Below are 20,644 nucleotides of genomic sequence, written 5' to 3'. Positions count from 1 at the left end.
TAATAGGTCATCGGGTTACCCAAGTTTATTCTAGGCAAATACCCCTTTAAGTTGGGATTATTCATGGTTAATCAATAGTTGGGATTATTGTAGGAAAATCACGAATAGATTGGATTATTCTAGGTAATTTTTCCTTTTATCAATTGATGATCATATCCTATGCTCAAATTTAGACCTATCAAATGGTAGGTTAAGTTGATTCAAGTCGGGTTTGGTTAGGGTTTGAATCATTGGATCAATTTAAGTTGGGTTTGGTTAGGGTTTGAACATATTGGGATGTGAAAAAAACTCATGATTTTTTTTTTATATTGATTTTGTTTTTTAAATAAAGGTTATATTGATTCACAGGCTTCAACAAAAAATGTAACTCAATATACAAAAATTGACCAAACCATATTGGGTTGGATTAGATTCAATTTTTTCAAGTTTTTGGTTGGGTAATTTTTGGGTTACAAGACAAAATTTATGGATCATGAGTGAAATATTTTGCCAAGATCGTTACGACGTTAAGAACTTAGATGAACGATACAAACAACAATGAACAAGACAACGTTTGATAATGTAAAACTAAGCAAACAGACACAAAGATTTAAGGAGGTTCACCCAATGATGGCTACATCCTCCGTCGTGTGTAGTTTTTGCTTATATTATATCAATGGAGTATAAAATACTCTTACAAATGAAGTATTACAATTGTGTAAGAGATAAAAATAAAAGGCTATGTGTTTGGCTTAGGGGTTGCGTTTGATGTGTTTTTAAGTGAGTATGAGAGCTCTATATATAGTACTAAGTACATTAATGTCAATTGCTCACTGAATACAAGATTAATATTGAATAATGAATGATATGAAACAACTCCAAGAACTTGAAAGGTCGAAAAATAGCATCCTAGGCACATCAAAGGATCCGCTCGACCGGAACAGAGAGCTCGCTCGGTCGAGCGAGCTACAGACACCTTTTGGATGCATTCCGTCTGACCGCTCGACCAACCAAGAAAACTCGCTCGGTCGAACGACCATCAGGCTTCTTCTGTCAGAATTCTGTTCGAGCAAGCATCTATTAAAATCCTTTGCACTTCTTCATTAATCATCATTAACACCAATAATTCCCATGAATACTCTTCCACAATAAATCACACTTAAACACTACAATCATTAAGTTAACAACTTAATCTCCCACATTATCACACTCATTGGATTCCAAATCCAAGAGTCATACATGAATGCACTCATCAAATGTGCACTCTAGTCACATAATTCATAACAATGAGTTATAAGACACTAATTTCTGATCAAATTTAAGGATTATTTTGTTTCTGGTCAAAGTTTTTGAACATTTAGAGTATAATGAATATAATAAGTATAATAAGTATACTAAAGTAAAATCCAAAGGTAAAGTATTATAAAGATAGTAGAGACAAAAGGATAACAAGTAGTCTCTTGAGAGACCGTCTCTTTGAGAGACGTATCTTAAGCCTAGCCCATAAAAGATTAATGCCTACTTACCGTATTCTTAATGCATACTTACATAATCTTTAATGCTTACTTACCGTATTTTTAATGCCTACTTTCAATATCTAAATGTCTACTTAACTCATTCTTAATGTCTACTTACATATTTAAAAAAAATACATCATGGGCAGGCCCTTAGAGATGGTTTCTCACAAGAATTTGTGAAGGATAAAGCCTATGTCCAAGAAAGAAAAACAAATGCAATTAAATTGTGAGGGTCAAAAGGTTAGCAACGAGTCGTCCCTTTTAGCATTGACTCTTTCAAAAAATACAATTTGGAACAGACTAAAAGCGACGAGTTGCCAGTGCTCTATGCTTTTGTTTGCGGGTTTTTCTTTAATTAAATGGCACTTATGGCCTGTTTGGTTTCTAGTATTAAATGGTGGTAATGGGAATGATTTGTAGTATAAAATTTCATTAAAAGTTTCATATTATTCCCATGGTAATGAAACTTTGATCACAAATAAGTTTTTTTGTTTACAAAATTTCATTACCACCTAATACTACATCTCCCAATGGTAATGCATTGGAACGGATTTTATGAAAAAAATGAGATGATTGAAGTTGGACAAGCATGGCCATCAAGGTAGCCAAGAGATTTTTCAACTAAAATTACACTAATTTTCCATTCGCATTACTATTCTTTATTACTGAGAAATATACCAGCGGAAAGTTTGTGTTTAATTCAGTCTTATTATTCAACGGGTAAACAACCCTCCAATATATACATCAACTTAGGGAACTAAGTAAGGAAACAAGAATATCCCTATGATATTGTACATAATTAAGAGAATAAAATCATCTAATAATCCTAGAGAATATACACAAATATATTTAGGAAATATTTATTATTTCTACACCCCCCCTCAAATTAGGCTGTAGGGTAACAAACACCTAACTTGCATAGGATAGTGTTGAAGGCTTCTGCTGAAACAACTTTAGTGAGGATGTCTGCCAGTTGATCTTTTGATCTAACGAATGGTAGACTGATGATATTTTTCTCCACCTTCTCTCTGATGAAATGTCTATCTATCTCGACGTGCTTTGTACGATCATGCTGAACAGGGTTTTCGGATATGCTGATAGCAGCTTTATTGTCACAGTATAAGTTGCTTGCCTCTCGCAGTTGACAGTTCAACTCTTCCAACAATTTCCTAATCCAGAGAATTTCTGTAATCCCTTTCGCAATTCCTCTGAATTCTGCTTCAGCACTAGATAGAGCTACCACCTTTTGCTTCTTGCTTTTCCAAGTGACCAGGTTCCCACCAACCAGAGTAAAGTATCCTGATGTTGACCTTCGATCATCCCGGTCGCCAGCCCAGTCTGCATCTGTATATGCTACAAGATCTAAGTGTTGATTCCTTCTGAAGAGAATCCCCCTATTGCAAGTCCCCTTTAAGTATCTCAAGAGCCTCATTACAGCCTCCATGTGTTGTATCTAAGGTCGATGCATGAATCTGCTTATGACACTTACTGCATAGGCAATGTCTGGTCTGGTGTGATATAGATATATGAGTTTTCCTACCAACCTTTGATACTGATCTTGATCAGTCATCTTAGCTCCCTCAATGAATTGAAGCCCATGATTTGTTATTATAGGTGTTTCTGCAGGTTTTTAGTCAATCATTCCTACCTCAACTAATAAGTCCAGAATATACTTTCTCTGTTTGATGAAAATCCCTATTTTAGATCTGAGAACCTCTATCCCAAGGAAGTATTTTAAGTTTTCAAAGTCTTTCATCTCAAATTCCAAGAAGAGGCGATCCTTTAAATCATTGATCTCCTTCGTATCATCCCCTGTAATAACCATGTCATCAATATAAATAACAAGACATGTGATAAGACCATTTCTCTTCTTGAGGAATAGAGTATGGTTAGAATTACTCTGTTTGTACCCAAATTTCCTCATAGCTGTAGTAAATCTTCCAAACCATGCTCTAGGAGACTGTTTTAACCCATATAGAGCTTTCCGGAGTCTGCATCCTTCCCCTTTATTGTACTCATGTAGGAAGCCCGGAGGAGCTTGCATGTATACTTCTTCCTCAATCTTCCCATGTAAGAAGGCATTATTCACATCGAATTGGTATAGAGGCCAATCTTTGTTAGCTGCAATGGAGAAGAGAACCCGGATAGTATCAATTTTAACAACTGGAGAGAAGGTTTCAGAGTAGTCTACTCCAAAGGTTTGGGTGTATCTCTTTGCAACGAGCCGAGCTTTGTATCTTTCAATGTTCCGTCGGCATGATACTTTATTGAAAATACCCACTTGGATCCTACTATTCTTTTCCCCTTTGGCAGCGTGCAACGTTCCCAAGTCTCATTTTTTTTAAGAGCTAAGATTTCTTCTTCCATAGCTTTTTTCCATTTTGGGTCACGAAGAGCATCATCAGTATTTTTCGGTAGATTGCCTGAGTAGAGAGAAGCATTGAAGGCAACTGCTGTCTGAGACAGATGTTCTTGGCTTTCTTAATATATTGGGTATCGAGACCTTTGAGATTCGAATTAAGGATCATATCTCCTTGGCGGGATACCTCGTGTACTCCTTGGGGGCAACTCATATCTTCTGAAAACATTATCACTAGACATCACATCATTATTAGTATCAGTAGAGCAATGGAATGAGTAGGTGGAAGTATTGTAGTTTCGGTGACAGTGACAGTGGTGTCATCTACTTGCTCTTTTGGGTCTCGACTATTTGCCAAAAGATAGATTAACCAGCTTAGATCCTCACTAGTACTCTCCCCCTGAGATCGAGGCTGGGTAAAAAAAATAGGAGTGTTCAAAGAAGTCACAGTCCATAGTGGCGTATAGCTTATTGTGAATAGGATCCAAGCACCGATAACCCTTTTGGCCAACACCATACCCAAGAAACACACACTTAGCAGCCCGAGGTTCCAACTTAGTTCTATCCCGTTTCGGGAGATGAACATAAACCACACAGCCAAAGATACGGGCTGGAAGAGAGTGGGAGGAGGGTATAGGATGAAAACTTCCCAAGGCAGCAAGGGGGATTTTGAATTGCAGAGATTTAGTGGGCAGACGATTGGTGAGGTAATTAGCAATGGAAATGGCTTCAGGCCAGTAGGAAGCCGGCACATAAGACTCTAACATAAGGGCACGGGATATGTTAAGTTAGGTTCGATTTTTTTCTTTCAGCAACTCCATTTTGCTGTGGGGTGTCAAGGCAAGTAGTTTGGTGAAGCATGCCATGTTCAAGAATAAAATTTTTCATTTTATGAGAAACATATTCTCCACCATTATCTGAGCGAAGAATTTTTAAGCGAGTATGAAATTGAGTAAGAATTATATTGTAAAAGTTAACAAAAACATCAAAGACTTCAGATTTGTGTTTAAGAAAATAAATCCAGCTCACACGAGTACAGTCATCCAGAAACAAAACAAAGTATGAATATCCTTGAGAATTACTTTCAGGAGCAGGACCCCATACATTAGAATGAACTAAATCAAAAGGTCTATCAGCTCTAGTAAAACTAGGAGAGTACGAATGTTTATGACTTTTAGCTAGAACACAAGTCTCGCAGTCCAAAGACAAATTACAACTATGAAAAGACGTTTTAAATAACCTAGTGAAGGGTGACCTAAATGTCGATGCCATGTCCATAGTTGTTGTATGGGAGTCCCGTGAACAAGTAGTGAATGACCCTTTTTGATCGTCTCGTCCACATAGTACAGTTCGCCTTGCTCAGTACCATGCCCAAGAATCGTCCCCGTCCGAGTATCCTGCACAAGACAACCATCAGAAGTAAACAAGACGGTACAATGAAGCTCTTTGGTTAGCTGACTGACAGATAATAATTTATGAGAGAGATTGAGAATTAATAAACAATTTTAATACTAAGAGACGAGGAAATATCAGCCGGCCCAGCTTGATGAACTGGGATAGTTGCACCATTTGCAGTTTGAACATGGGTACGAGGAGTGGAATGAACGAAAGATAAATCATGTGGGTCAAAGGTCATAGTATCCGTAGCACCACAGTCAAAAATCCATTTGGAATGGGATGTGTGACTTATGGGACTAAATTTTGGGGTTGCGTCTTAGATTGGGCCGGGTAATGTTTGAGTAAGGTTGGGAGAGTCTTAGTATTTAAGGTGGGTTGAGTAGGGTTATAAGTGACCCTTTCCCTTCCCCTTTCTGTGTGGCCGTTTCTCTCATTTCTCTCTCCTCTTTCCTTTTGCTTGTTCCCTGTTCAGTCATGGCTGCCTCCCTTTTTTCCAAATCCATACCTGAATATGATGATGTGATCTCACTGGGGTGATCTGCAGTTGCAAGGTGGGCCTTGCCGCCGGTCCGGTGTGCCAGTGCCTTGGTGGCGGCCTTCCTCTTTTGTAGGTCATCCCACCAATCGGGGTATCCCACTAGCTTGAAACAACCTTCCTTAGTATGTCGTGACCCTCCACAGTGGCTACATCGGAGTTTTTTCCGGTCGTCGCTTTCACGGTTGCGAGGGAAGTTTTTGTTTTTCATTGCTAGACCCGACCCAATCTCTAAGGGATCTATTCCCGGTGATGAGACGCCGGTCATAATTTTCCGGCGTGAGATTTCCCGTCTGGTGGCATAGGCTATATCCACTGTTGGGAGAGGGTCCATGTGGAGTAAGTCTCTTCTTTCTTTATCAAGGTTCTCGTTTATTCCGAGAAGAAATTGATATAACCTTTGTCTCTGTATAAAGTTATTGAATGCTGTGATATCTTGAGGGCAAGTCATGGGGTTGGGCATACGTCTATCAATTTCCTTCCATAACATACTGAGTTTTCCAAAGTACGTTTCAATGGTACTGTTTCCTTGCCTTAAGGTGGCGGCCGTCGAACTCATATCGTAGATTTGAAGTTCATCGCGTCCACTGTTTAAGAGATTTTCAATCCCTTGCCATAAATCTCGAGAAGTATTATAATCAATGAATTGATTGACGATTTCTGCATCAATGTTCTCATAATCCAGGAGATAACAATGGAATCATGTCAGGCCCATTGTGAGTAGTTTGGGTCGGTAATTTTGGAAGGTTCATTGGTTATATGGTTCAATTTGCCACAACTGTTAAAAGCAATTTGCATTAATCTGCTCCATTTTGTATAATTGTTGTAATTTAATTTTTCAGAGAGTTGGATTATGGATAAGTTTTGTGGGCTTTGGTTTATTGAGTTTCTGGAACATTTGAAACATTTGTTCCATTTGTTCCATGGTAAATAGTTGGTTTTGTATTGTTTCATTGACTAATTCAGCCATTGCAGGTAAAGGGTAAATGATGAGTATAATGAACGGTTTATCGGAGTTTTCCCAGATCTGAACCGTTCGGTTCTGATACCATGAGAAAAATACCAGCGGAAATTTTGTGTTTAATTCAGTCTTATTATTCAATGGGTAAACAACCCTCCAATATATACATCAACTAGGGAACTAAGTAAGGAAACAAGAATATCCCTATGTACATAATTAAGAGAATAAATGAAACAGTCGTATTGTTAGAAGATTTCATTAGTCGTTTTTAGCGCCTAATTTTTTTTTTCTTGTATATTTGTTCGTTACTAATTATAATTTAATTAGTGATGGTAGTAATTTGAAAAATCTCTACGATGATAAGAAACTTGTTAATTCGTAACATGATTATGAATCATAACAAGTAACGTAAACTTTGGAGGTAAAACTTAAAGTTGAGCAACTACCCATAACAGTTCAAAAAAAAATTTAATTATTACCCAAGCATATTATATAACCATGATGGGAGTAAATTAAATATTTCTCACATATACAAGTGATTTTTAAACATGAAGTACAAGTTACATAACTTGTTACATGTACAACAATTTTTACCCAAACTTTAAACTATCTTAGATAAACCTTTCTTATACCATAATAGACCAAATTGAGGACAAAAAACACTCCAAATCAGCCCCAAACAGCAGCTAATATAGCTGTCCCGAATCCCCTTAGTAGCTCCTTGTTCACTTACACACTCAAGCCAATCACACTACCCAAAACCCCTTTTGTTCTACCCAAAGCTTGTGCATCATTACAAGCATGCAAGAGGCAAATATTTGAAGCAAAAGCACTCAATTTTCTGAATTATTATTCAGCCATAAATCCCAACAAATTGCTCCCAAGTTCATCCATGAACAAACACTAGAATCCTCTAAACTTTCAATAACTAAAACACCTTCTTTTCTCATCAAATGTTCTTCAAAAACCCATCTAAAACTTCTGAAAATTTATGTTTATAAACTCAAATCTCCCATAAAAATAATCTTCATCTTAAGAGCTTTCCATAGACACCAAATTTGAAGAAATCCACCAAGTATAGAGTAAGTTATGTTCATTTCTTTATTCCACTAGTTTTGTTAAAACTTGTTCATGTAAAACATTTTTTTCATTTTTTTTACATGAATCTTTCTATAAACTAATATCATTATAAAATGAGTATTTTATCTCTAAACTAAGAAAATCATCACTTATAAATCTATAAAAATCGGCCACAATAGAAAGTAAGAAGTAGTTTTTCCACAAACATATAAATTTTGTTACTTAAAGGATTCAAGTAAATTATGGGACTTAACTAAGTATGTTGCTCAACATAATAAGTATACTCCAAATATGTTAAAATCATCACAAGTATTAGTTTGACAACTCTAACTAGGAAAAGTTAAGTGCATGTTAGAAATCCAAAATTATTATTGATTTTTTTTGGATGAATGCAATATGTTTAGTTGAAGAGTTGGAGTTGAGACTTGAAGGGCAAGGACCCGAAGTTAGAACCACATCTAAGAACGCGTAGGAGCTTACGTGGGAGCTTACGGAATAATTATATAGGCTTGGAGTCGAGGTATGTCACATGGGGTGATTTTTAAAGGATTTAAGATTAAGTTGGAAAGTTTGTGTATAAACTTGTTTTTTTTAAAAAAAAATAAAAAAATAAAATTCCCAAAGTGAAGTTCTTAAATCTTGAAAAATGATGTGAAAATGATAAATTTGAGTATGGAATTATTTATTACATGTATTATTATTGTGGGCATCATACATGTTGATTTTATAAATTATTGTATGTTTAAAGGCATGTTTAACACTACTTTGTGAAAGTTATTGTGATGGAAATGATTATATGAATTTGAAAATATTTGAAATTCATTTTAAAAGAAATTTTCAGTAGCTATATATTAAAAAAATTTCTTGGATACTTTTTTTGTTGAGATTATTCGTTAAATTGATATTTTAATGGATTTTAAGGTGTTAAATACTCTTATTATAAAACATGGTATTAGATGAACTCTTAATCATCAAAAATAATTTATAAAAACATATTATAATGTCTCCAACAAGATTTGGCCAGAATATATTTAGTTTTGAATTTTATTATGATTTTTGAATAATTGTTAAATTGTTTAACGGTAAATTGTAAAATGGTAAAATATAAAATAATTACCAAACAATGACATATGGACTTGAAATTTTTATCACATACTTATATGGACAGTAGATAAAATTGGTAAAAGTTTGGGAAGGTTTCGTTGACATTTAAGGACCTTAATAGTTTTTACTCGGTTATTAATAATCGGTAAGTTTGAAAACGGTAAAATATAAAATAAATACTAAATGACGTCTTTTGGACATAAAAATTTTATGAGACACTTATATAAACAGTAGATAAATTTAAAAAAATGTATATAGATTTTCGTGACCATATATGGACTTAAATAAATTTTATTCGGTTTATCGGTAAAATAACGATATTAATTATTAAAAATATGCCACATGATTTTTAATGGTAATTTAAAATTTTATACTCCTTAAAATAGCTTCTGGAGTATCATATAATTTTTTTACAATATTCTATTTGGACTCAAATAATTTTAAACCTATTTTATTCTATTTATCGATAAAATGTCTATACAAAATAATAAAACATCATACATGAGTTTTATAAGTTCAAATGGCCTAATAAACATATTATATGACTTCTGGAACTTTGGTATAATTTTATAAAATAAATTATTAATTATTTACTAATTTATCAAAATAATAGAAAATGTTTATTTATTAGAAAGTGTAATATTGTTAATTAAATTTGGGTAAAAATAAACCTATATAAAAAAATTTAACCTACTGCCTCATAGTATAAATTAATTTTAAATGAGATGGTTTATAAATTTTACGGATATAAGACACCATTTAAATAACAGTAAATACCCAAATTGTCGAAAATAATTGTAAGATCGTTATAAATTCGCATAACCCATTATAATTTGATGGGACAAACTTAAATTTATTTAAAATAAGGTATTATAATGACTTGATTAATTTGGGCCTTGTTGGAGAATTAATATGTACTTTGTAAATCAATTATCGATTTTATTACCGGCAAAACTATCTCGTATTTAAGAAAATAGTGTTTTATGAAATGTTCTGTATTAATGATTTTATAGACTTATGAATCATATTCTAGTTGTTTTGAATGAATTTCAAAACCCTTTTAAGTTATATTTACTTTAAGAAGGATTGGAACAAAACATTTTAGTGGTTTCCTTAAAAAAAAAATCGTATTGATCTTTAATCACTTTTTGTTACTATGAATTTCCATACATGCTAGTGATTCCCCAATATAATACAAAGGTTATGTTTAATGATATGATTATGCTAAGCATGTTTTACCCATGTGGGAAATATTATGATTTGATTTTGCTAAGTTGCAAATAAAATATGTTTTGCTATGTGCAAATAAAAGATGTTTATCATATGGAGAAAGTTAATATTTTTGACTTTCAAATGCTATTAAAATTACAAGATATGTATTATGTACAAAAAAATGTTTTAGCCTAAATGGCGGGTACATATGCCACAGCAAATGTTGTGTGCATGATTAAACGGCTCACCAATGCTGAGCGCGTATTGTTCACAATACCATTGTGTTACACTTGCCGGACATGTCGCGGACGGTAGACCGACTACCAAACGAGTCACAGGATGACTCACAGAGTACCCATGTAAACTTATGATATGAGTTTGAAATTGATTTGGATCTATTGAGATCTTATGATTTATAATGAAAAATGAGAATTTTAAATTACTATAGAGCCATTGAACTTCATTTGAATCATAATATGATTTATCAAATGAAAAAGCATATTTCAAAATGAATTTACTCAAATAAAAAAAAAGAAAGATTTTAATAACTTGTTTGACGGACACCAGTGTGTTTATACTCAGCCTTTTTGCTGATACTATGCTTTGTATGTTTTTCCAATGGTTTTGTTTTTAGAGTAAACCCCTATGGCACCTCGACGGAGAATGGATATGCGAGCGGAAGTTGAACCCGAGTTGGAGTATGACTCCCCTTTTGTTTAGATCTCTTTATTTTATTTGAGAGATTATTAGTTTAGATTTAGACTATTTTAAGGATGTAATTTGAATTTTGGACTTATTTCGATTTGGTTGTAGTTTTCCTATATTTTGGACAGTTAAGACTTCCGTTATATTGCTTTGGTTTGGTTCAAGAATTATACTTGAATATTAGTTTAACCTTTAAGTAACCCCTTAATTGTGTTGGCAAAAGTAAGCTTCCGCTTGATTAATACTAAATTCCAATTAGTGTTTGCCTTCATAATTCGAGGCGGTTACAATAAAATCATCTAATAATCCTAGAGAATACAATTACCATCTACCAAACGGACCGTTAGGATTTTAATTAGTTATACTTTTTACCCACTAACCTATCACTAATTGATATGGGAGAGTGGTGATCAACTGATCATGAGATCATGGGATTATGCTTGAACTCCTATATAAAGAGATCAAGGGATTAGGTTTTTTTCACACCAATTCATTCGCTTCTAATGAAATTTCTGATCTTTCCTCCCTATTTTATCTAAAAGTTTTTCTAGAAGTGAAAGAAATTAACTAGTTCTTTTTATTTTATTTCTAAATTTGCTTTATATAGTCTCTTCATACTGTCTAAATATATAGTGCTTAATTTAGATGCAAACTATTGTATCTCTAAAGTATATTACATATTAAAACCTAAATATAAAGTAGGCGGAATAATGCTTTTAGAAAAACTAAATAGTGTCTCGCTTTGGTATCAAGATTTTGAAGACATTATTGTCTAAGACATCTTTTTAGTTATTTATTTCAAGTTCTTTATTTTATTAGTAAGTTTAACTTTCTATTATTTGTAATAGGTTGTTAAGACTTGTAATCTTCGATTTGACGGTGCTTGTAATTTCTTCAAATTTTCCTATCAACACAAACACATAATAATTTAAAGTGTTACTTTAAATTTAACCAATAATACTCCTATTCTTTTTTACTTGTCCCCCATTTATTTTCACAAATTCTTGTGAGAGTTGGTCTCTTTGAAAGACCATCTCTAATGGACTGGCCCAAAAAAAAAATATATAGGGTAAGTTTTTCTGTGAGCATTAAGTATATTGTAAGTAGGCATTTAGAATACTATATGTAAGTATTAAGGATATGATAAGTAGCTAATAGGCTATGTTTCTCGGTAGACATTAAAATATTACAAGTAGGCCTTTTAAGTACTTTTTCTGTGGGTATTAAGTACATTTTTAGTAGGCATTTAGGATAAGCATAATGTAATTAGGCATTAAGGATACAGCAAGTAAACATTCAGGTTTAATGGGCTGGGCCTGAGAGAAGTCTCTCAAGAGACTGGCTAATTTACTTTTTGATTTCTATTTAATAATCACTCTTAATTTGTATTTTATTTTAATCGATAATTTAAAATACGGTCAATTGAGATTTTGTTTTATTTGTTACAATATAAAATTATTAAATACCAACATTAGAGATCTTAAGAGTTAAAATATTACCTGTTAAATGTGAAAAGATAAATATGACAAATGATCGAAGAACAAAATTGACCAATTGGACCTACTATTTTGACACATCTATAAAGAATTAGAAGAACTTAGGATTGATCACGAGTCAAATCGAAAACAAGTTCAACTGGACTTAGACATATACTCATTATTTGGTGTTGACCCAAACCCATAGAGTATGAAATTATCAAATCCAAATCCCACAAGATTAGTTTAATGTAAGTCAAATTAACTCAAAATAAGTCTAGATCAAGTATGAACTCGATCATGTGTTGAGTTTGAACCTAAACTGTGTCTAGAATAAGTCCAAGTCGAGTCGAGTTTAGGTCTAATAGTTTTGAATCAACACTCATTTGTTCTATAAAAGTAGACTCAACCTAAATTTAGAGTGGAATGTAGGCAGGTTCAACAATGTCTTGATCCCCATAACCATCCATCCATCCATCCATAGGTGTGAATGTGATTCGAAGAGCTTTGTTCGGATCTGTCAAGCGTTCAAGACCCAAAAACTTTCCATGCACAAATTAGAGGCCTAAGCAATCCGTAAAGAAAGTGCGCGATTCAGAGAAAGTATAAAATTCAGAAGTTCTCAAATACAGAAAAACCGAGTCTGTTTATCAAGGACAACCATCCCAATTCAATCAATACACATAACCCAGCCATGCCTAACAGAAAAATCCATGGCATTATGTTTTAAACTTCTAAATCAAAAAATAGTGCCAAAAATAAACATTAAAAAATAGAAAAAAAAGATAACCTACAAGTATAAATTGGTCGTCGAAGCAAAATATACAGTCAATAACAAAAAAACTCAACCTGGTCCTCACTGCTTCAATTCAGTATAGTAGTACAAGGGTGCTAACCCCAACAGAGGAAATGTGAAACCATAACAAAATTTAATCATAAGGAAAACGTCGGATGATTGGGATAAGATGACATTGAATTTCAAGTAGTGACCGTGAAGAAAACAAGAGAACCAACCGGTGTTCAGAGAAGTGCCCGGCAAGCTTCAACATCGGCAGCTTGAACTTCCAAAACTCCTGGCAGGACCAACTTTACTGCGTTTTCAAATATAGGTTTCCGGAACATTTCATCTTCTACCCTTTGAAGGACTTGCTTCATTATACTGAAGTTCAATCCCCCACATTGAATCAACTTGCCCAATATCTCACCGAAGTTATTAGGAGCTTTGGGAAGGTCAATAGCAATATCATCAATCATTCCGCCATAAAGCAAGCATCCGGAACTTATATCTCTGGCAGTGAAAACCTTCTTTGAGAATAGGTACTCTATGAGCTTTGCAACTAGCTCAACACATGGTGGGTTCTTTTCCAATCCGAAGTTAATTGCCTCCCTCACGATTTCGCTGTGATAAGAGGGTGATTTCAGCTCCTCAATGCACTGCAGTGCTTCATCCAGCTGCTTGATATGGAAGTATTCCTCGAGGATAGAGATTGTCTTTTTCTTAAGCCCCTCAAAATTAACATTAGCAGTTGTAGCAGGGGCGGGTTTCTCCATGGGGGCCAACGATTGAGGGGTTGGTATGGGCTTAGCCTTGGCAATTTGTCCGAGGGGCTCCATACCTGAGCTGAAGCTTGATTGACGAGCAGGTGGCCCACTTCCTTGCAGAAGTGCACTGGTCTTACCACTAATGATACCACCACTCCCAGGAAATAAGAACTTCGAGTTTAACTGAGCTGGTTTGCCAATGAAGGGTGATCGTGTTCCAGCAGAAGCAGCATTCACATCCACCCCCCTTTGCATGGACCTGCTCCTAGGAACTTCCCAATTGTCATTGTCCATTCCCGGCATTCCAGGCATCTTCCGTGCGCCAGGCATCCCAGGCATCATACCTCCGGTGCCTGGTCGATTACCAGGAAAGCCTCCTGGACTCAAGCTCCCTTGAGGAGAAAGTATACCACGAGGATTCCTAATGCTTGCAGTTGCACCAGGACGCAAACCAAGGTTTTTTTCTGCCTCGGAATGAATTTCAGTAATGGTCTTGGCTTTAACCTAAATGATCACAGAAAGAAAAAAAATTAGCATCACATATTAACACCATCATCCGAATTGCTTAACGAGAAGTTAAAATGACTAGCCAAACCTCTTCACGCCTAGGAACCCAATTGTTGGTCCGCAAATCAAGAACATCACGAACCATGAACCGCAGACGGGGGGCAAGTTGACTATTTGAGCTCAATTCCTTCAATCGATTCATATACATATCATTTATACGGCGTGATCTGGAGTTATCATCAAGCTGCTTACCAATAGTGTTAAAGAACTGACAAATGGCCTCAACATTCTCCTCTGCTGGGCAGATTTTAATGTCAGGACCTAATAGCTCCTGCATTGTGACCAAAGGAACATCAGCACAAAGTTAAAAGCATCACCACTTCAAAAGGCAGGAGGAAACAAGCAAGACTGTGTTACCTGCGCAATATGATGCACAATCTTTTCAGGAACCATTTTCTGCTTCAAAAGTTCACCAATAAGCCGTATGTTCCCAAGAGTACGGAGCTTAAGCATTCTTTCTTTATCTCGACGTTCAGCTTCTTGGTCTGGGTTTGTCATCTGTCTCAGTTCAGCTCTTAAATTGTCAGCACCTTCAAATGCCTCTTGGCAATTGTTCAAAAGAGCACGCTTGAAAGTAATTTCTTTTCCTCCAGCTTCCTCTGGTGGAAATGGAGGTAGCTTTTCGTTCAAATCAGAACATAACTGAGCATACATAGGGCAGAATGTAGGTTCAAGGACAGCTTTGTCAAAGATCAAAGAAATAACACCCTAAAAGACAAAGGAAGATATTTTGGTCAGGGAGAAAAGATCCATGAAGGCAATAATCAAACTTAATAACACAAAGAGAGAACAACCTTCAGGATCTCAGCGGATGTAATACCAGAATCAATCAATTGACCTTTGAGAAGATCATACTTCTCAGGTGTAAGCTTGTTGAGAATACTGCATCAAGAAACCAGTATATTAAATTAATACACAAGAATCCAGTGTAAATGTCAGTCAAATTTTCACATCACACATGAATCCAATTTCTACTATACTAAATAGTTGGCAAACGATCAAAAGTACATTCCATTAGTAATCAATATAGACAGTATTTCACAAGCATTAGTTTACTTTGCAGACAGAGCAGTTATCACAGATCAAAAATCCTAATTATCAGCTGATTCAAATACTTGCCGAACCTCATGCCATCAGAAGACTTAATTTTCTTTCAAAGACTGACCAGAAAGAGGAAAACAATTACCCTTTAACAGTTTTCAATACACGTTCTTTCTCTGAGAGACTGCCTCTTCTCACTGACCACGGCACCTCAGCTTTAACCAGAACTGGAGTTGGACCCTGCATCATGTAAAATGAAATTATCAATACACAAAAATGGGTACTAGTTACAACAACATTCCATCATCTCAATGCCATTAGGTAGCTCTCACCGAGGGTGAGACTTTGGGGTAAGATGTATGCAACATTGCCCTTGTTATTGATGACACTAACAAAGAGGTGTTTCTAATTGACCATTGGTAGAAAATATCATGTCCAACTTCACAAAAATAAGAAGTGCATATAAACTAATGAGCCATTTTAAAAGAACTATATATCTTTGGCCCGATCGAAAAAAGGGGACATACAAAAATGAGAAAATGAAATAAATAACAGCGGATGCTCATGTAAGAACTTGGTAACATTGATCAAAAATGCCACAGCTAAAACTACCAGCATGTATTGTATTCAACTCACTTTAGTAACATGTATAATAATTTTGAACTGCGTACAACACAGTAGAAGCTTGAGATGCTCCAAAAGTAATGAACATAAGCTTTTTTCCATGCAAAATATATCCTTACATCCATAATGTTTCATTTTAAATATGTGTAACATACAGAAGCAGAAAAAAAAAAAAAGAAAAAAAAGCTACTTCTATTCTCTTGCTCTGACAGGAAATTGCATAAAATTCAAGAACTCAAGTTACTAAAGCAATCATACTATAGCTTTTGTAAATGCTATTATTATACAAACAGTTAACCATGTTCAAAGTGGGTCGTGAGACATGCAAGTGGAGCTTCCAAATCTTAAAAAACAACTGAAAAACAAAAAATAATCATAGTGATAAAAACTAAATGACAGAATAATCATCTGAAGTACACAGACATAATAGACTTCATATTATAGCACAGAAACCAATAGCGTCTTCATCAAGATAAGTTACCTCCACATCATTGACATCAGCTCTTATTCTGATGATATTATGCCCCAAATAATAACAAAGAAAATTATTGGAAAATTCTAAAGAAGTTCTGAGAAGTAAACAAATATTTGAATCCAAACATAATCTACAAAAAAATAAGCTTAAAGTCAACCCAGAATCAAAAGACAAACAAGGATTAAAGAACTTGCCCCTTGATTTGAGGAAATCTGTGCCCTTGACATTTGAGAGCTAAGCTGGTCCTGGCGATTAGAGTCCTGGCCTTTATTGACAAACTCTCTCTCTCTTATAGACTCCCAAGACCTCTCCTCCGAAGAGGCAGAGACCTGGGTAGAGCGGCTACGCCAATCCCGATCATCAGGTTCCGAATAGCGTCCCTGTGGCTGACTTGGAGGCTGGAAAATAAAAAAGCACATGAAAAGAGGGTAACAGAAATCCACTCAATCAGATTTTTTATATAACACATTCTTAAGAAAAAACATGGTGAGTTTGTGACAGCAAAACATAAACTTAAAGCAAGGAGGCAAGTACACTGAACTCCCAAGAGCAAAGCAATGATAACTTACATTGGCTTCAGCCCGACTCCAACTCTGCTCTTCAGGAAGTAATTCAGAATCAATTTCTCTCTTAACTTTTAAGATATCCTCTAGAACAGCCGCCTACGTAAAAATACCATAAGCGTACATGAGATAAATGGATGAACATCTCGAAATTTTAAATAGAAGAGCATCCAACTTCCTCAAACTGAGACATTATAGTTTCATCAGCATAAATTCATTATAATAATCATCAATTGAGAAAATATTCCATAAATAATGACATTTGAAGTCTGAGATAGCTCAAGTTTAGCACTAAATTAGTAAAATCAATCAATTCCTAATCTTGGTTTGAAGTTTGAACACAAACAAAAATACTATTAGAATATGATGATCAGAATATAACTCCAACAGTTACCTCTCTGAGCTTCAACAGCTGGTCTCGAGTGTAGCAAATGCGCTCACGATTCTCGTGTCGAGCATCTCCAAACTACAAGGAGAATACCCAGATAAGAAATAATTTTCTGGAAAAAACATCTTTCAATAATTAACACATTACATAATTACACAAACACCAAGTTAGAGAACTTGTTCATCAATGCAGATGTGAAAGCCTGACAGAGTAGGGCCATATCGGAAAACTACTATGTGTGCTATTACTAAGCACTAAGAAAGTTTCAAGATAGCACACATTTGTAATATCTAGCCCAATCATAGCTAATTTCCACACAAAAAATGTTGTTCAGGTTTCCTTGAACAAGACAAGGATATATGTTTGTGGGTTTCTTTATGAGCAAGATAAAACTAATTCAGAGCTCACCTAAACCTTACATATAAATTTGTATCAAAAAAAAAAACCTTACAATATCTGTCCATATTTACAGCAAGAAACAGATCTTAAGTATCCAGCCAAGAATTAGGAAATTGACTTAATATATACCCAAAGTCTACCCCCAAAACACTTCAGTACATTAAATTCATGAACACTAGTCTATAAACCCTACATTATCCCAATGCCAGCAAACGGCTACCCGGTGAGGTTCATGTCATAGTGTAAAAAAATAGCTGCATCGCATTGCATCGGTCTGCATTATAAAGATTTTCAAAACCAAAGAAACAGATATTTATCGACGTTGTAGAGATGTAAAAAACGGCATTTTGGGCCGTATAGAGGGTTAGCTTTCCGCATCAGTGTTTCTTTACCACGATTGCAACCGTTTTTACACTATGGTTCGGGTTTAGTGTACACAACCTTGCCCTTCCAATAACAAAGACATTGTTTACTATGAAGCTAGCTAGTAAATATCACCTAACACTTCACATAAACAAGAACTATACATGAATATCTAAGCCATTTTTCGCCGATCCATTATAATCCATAACAATGTAAAGTATAAGCGCTATCCAATATAAAAAAATAATGTTTCTTACATAAAGTCCAATTCTTTCCGCACAATAAATACGGGTACAAAATCAACAATCACAATAATCAGATAACTCATCGGAAGAATAGAACAGTCTATCAATCAAAAGCATAAAATCTTTACTTAAAAAATAAGAAAAAGTTCCAAACTAAACAAAATCCAAACAATCCAGATCAATAAAATAACCTTAGATCAAAAAATGACCAAATAAAAAAAAAAACCCAGATAATAAAAAAAAAAAGAAAACAAACAAAACCTGAATCACAAAACCATAAAAATCAAAGAAAGTAAGATCGATCTAAACCTTGAGAGACAGAGAGGAAGGTGCGCCGCCATGAGGACGAAGTAGCTGATTATCATCAGAAGCAGTAGAAGAAGAAGAATCAAATCGGGGTCCGAGAAATCTCGCGCCGCGATAAGCTCCACCACCACCACCAGGTCTTAAGCTTATTAGGGTTTGGTCAGCCGGCATACTCAGTTAGCTTGCTCGGAACGCGATTAAAACGAAGAAATCAAGAAGAAAAGATGAGGATTTTATCAGCGATTAGATAATCGATGAATCTTTAGATAAGGAATTGGACAAATCAAGAGAAATTGAAGAAGAAAAAAGGGTTTGCAGAGACTTTCTCTCTCTATCAGGGAGGAGAGAGAGAGTTGAAGGGAGTAAAGGGGTTGAGGTTGAATTGTGGAGTTCAAAAACCCTTGCTGATGCCGGTATGACTGTACACAATATTTTATAATACATCAAAAATATCTTTTATTATAGGAGTATAACACAAACTCTTTTTATTTATTTATTTATTTATTTATTTATTTATTTATTTATTATTATTATTATTATTATTATTATTATTCCCTTGGGTTTCTAATGTACTTGCGTTGTTCAAATGTGATCCGACCCGAAAATTTGAATCAAAATCGAAAGTTAACTGACTCGAAAATATTTTTCTTTTTTAGGTTTATCGAATCGACATTATTCGGACCAAAGTTGCTCCTGAACCGATTTACGACCGAAAATCGTAAAATCGAACCCGAACTGCGACCGATTTTTATAATCGACATATAATCGTTAACCGAGATTACCCGAACCTAATAGTGACCAACCCGAATCATGCTCAAAACTGAACTTGATTCGGCTAAAATCGACTTAACTCGAACGAATTTTTAATCAAAATGCTGTAACCTGAACCAATTTTTAACATAGAGGTATGATCGACTCATATACAATCATCTTATTAGTTAATCTAATAAAGTAATAAAAATTTTAATAAATTAAATTTTATACATACATGATTTCATATATTTAGAGTTAATAATCAATGGTCCATGTTTATTTAACTATTTTTAATCAATTTAGATGAAAAATGATAGAACTTTAATTTGAATTTACAGTCAAACAAGTAAAAGTAACAAATTAATAATCAAAGTGATTTGCATTTTAACTATTTTGTCTTAATTAAAGGGGATCTTATCATCAATTAAAAAATGTCTAACAGCTTAATCTGATATTGACTCGATCTATAATAATTAGTAATTTGTAGCCGAATTCTACTGGAAAATAATACACCAACCCGATAAAACCAAACCAAACCAATTATTAACTGATGACAGTACGAGACCGATTGACTACTCAACACGAACTTCAACCGACATCGAACCGATGCTAACCCGACAGCTCAAATAACTGATCCTCAACCGAACCGTGACTAACCGACCTGACCCGAGTGTGACCCGCCGTAACACGTATCCGAAAAATAACCGATCCGAAATAAAACTGAACCAAATGACATCCGTCCGAAACCGACTCGATCACCCGAATGAACACCTCTATTCTTGCCATTATAATATTCTATTTTGGAGAGAAAAAATTAATTAAGATTTTTAAGACATATATAGATTATAAAATATATTCATATGAGATCTCGTTAGATTTGTCTTATTAAATACTTTTTTTACTATATATTCTTTATAATTTTTTTAATGCGTATTTAGAGATATTAATTAAGAGTAAAAAATTACTTTGAAAACTGTACAAAAAGTAAACGAGAAGAAAAAAAAACGAAGGGAGTATTATTACTTTGAGTAGGTTTTTAGGGTGTAAAAGTGT

General features: G+C 34.6%; 2 protein-coding genes across 2 annotated transcripts; both read right to left on the bottom strand.

The window, feature by feature from the left end:
- Nucleotides 1-5,618: 5,618 nt before the first annotated feature.
- Nucleotides 5,619-12,507, bottom strand: LOC130823400 (uncharacterized). The gene is made up of 3 exons (XM_057688021.1): nt 12,462-12,507; nt 12,317-12,349; nt 5,619-6,448 (listed from the first exon to the last, which is right to left on the bottom strand). The coding sequence occupies exons 1-3, from the start codon at nt 12,505-12,507 to the stop codon at nt 5,619-5,621; spliced, it is 909 nt and encodes a 302-aa protein (XP_057544004.1).
- A 621-nt stretch (nt 12,508-13,128) lies between these two features.
- LOC130823678 (eukaryotic translation initiation factor-like) lies at nt 13,129-19,273 on the bottom strand. The gene is made up of 9 exons (XM_057688408.1): nt 18,842-19,273; nt 17,532-17,603; nt 17,144-17,236; nt 16,769-16,972; nt 15,621-15,715; nt 15,229-15,316; nt 14,792-15,142; nt 14,463-14,705; nt 13,129-14,371 (listed from the first exon to the last, which is right to left on the bottom strand). The coding sequence occupies exons 1-9, from the start codon at nt 19,007-19,009 to the stop codon at nt 13,346-13,348; spliced, it is 2,340 nt and encodes a 779-aa protein (XP_057544391.1). The 5' UTR covers nt 19,010-19,273; the 3' UTR covers nt 13,129-13,345.
- Nucleotides 19,274-20,644: the final 1,371 nt, after the last annotated feature.

The sequence above is a fragment of the Amaranthus tricolor genome, chromosome 9 (genome assembly GCF_026212465.1).
Source record: "Amaranthus tricolor cultivar Red isolate AtriRed21 chromosome 9, ASM2621246v1, whole genome shotgun sequence".
Classification (NCBI taxonomy): domain Eukaryota; kingdom Viridiplantae; phylum Streptophyta; class Magnoliopsida; order Caryophyllales; family Amaranthaceae; genus Amaranthus; species Amaranthus tricolor.
Note: the sequence above shows the minus strand (reverse complement) of the source record. Positions and strands in the feature narration are given on the sequence as shown.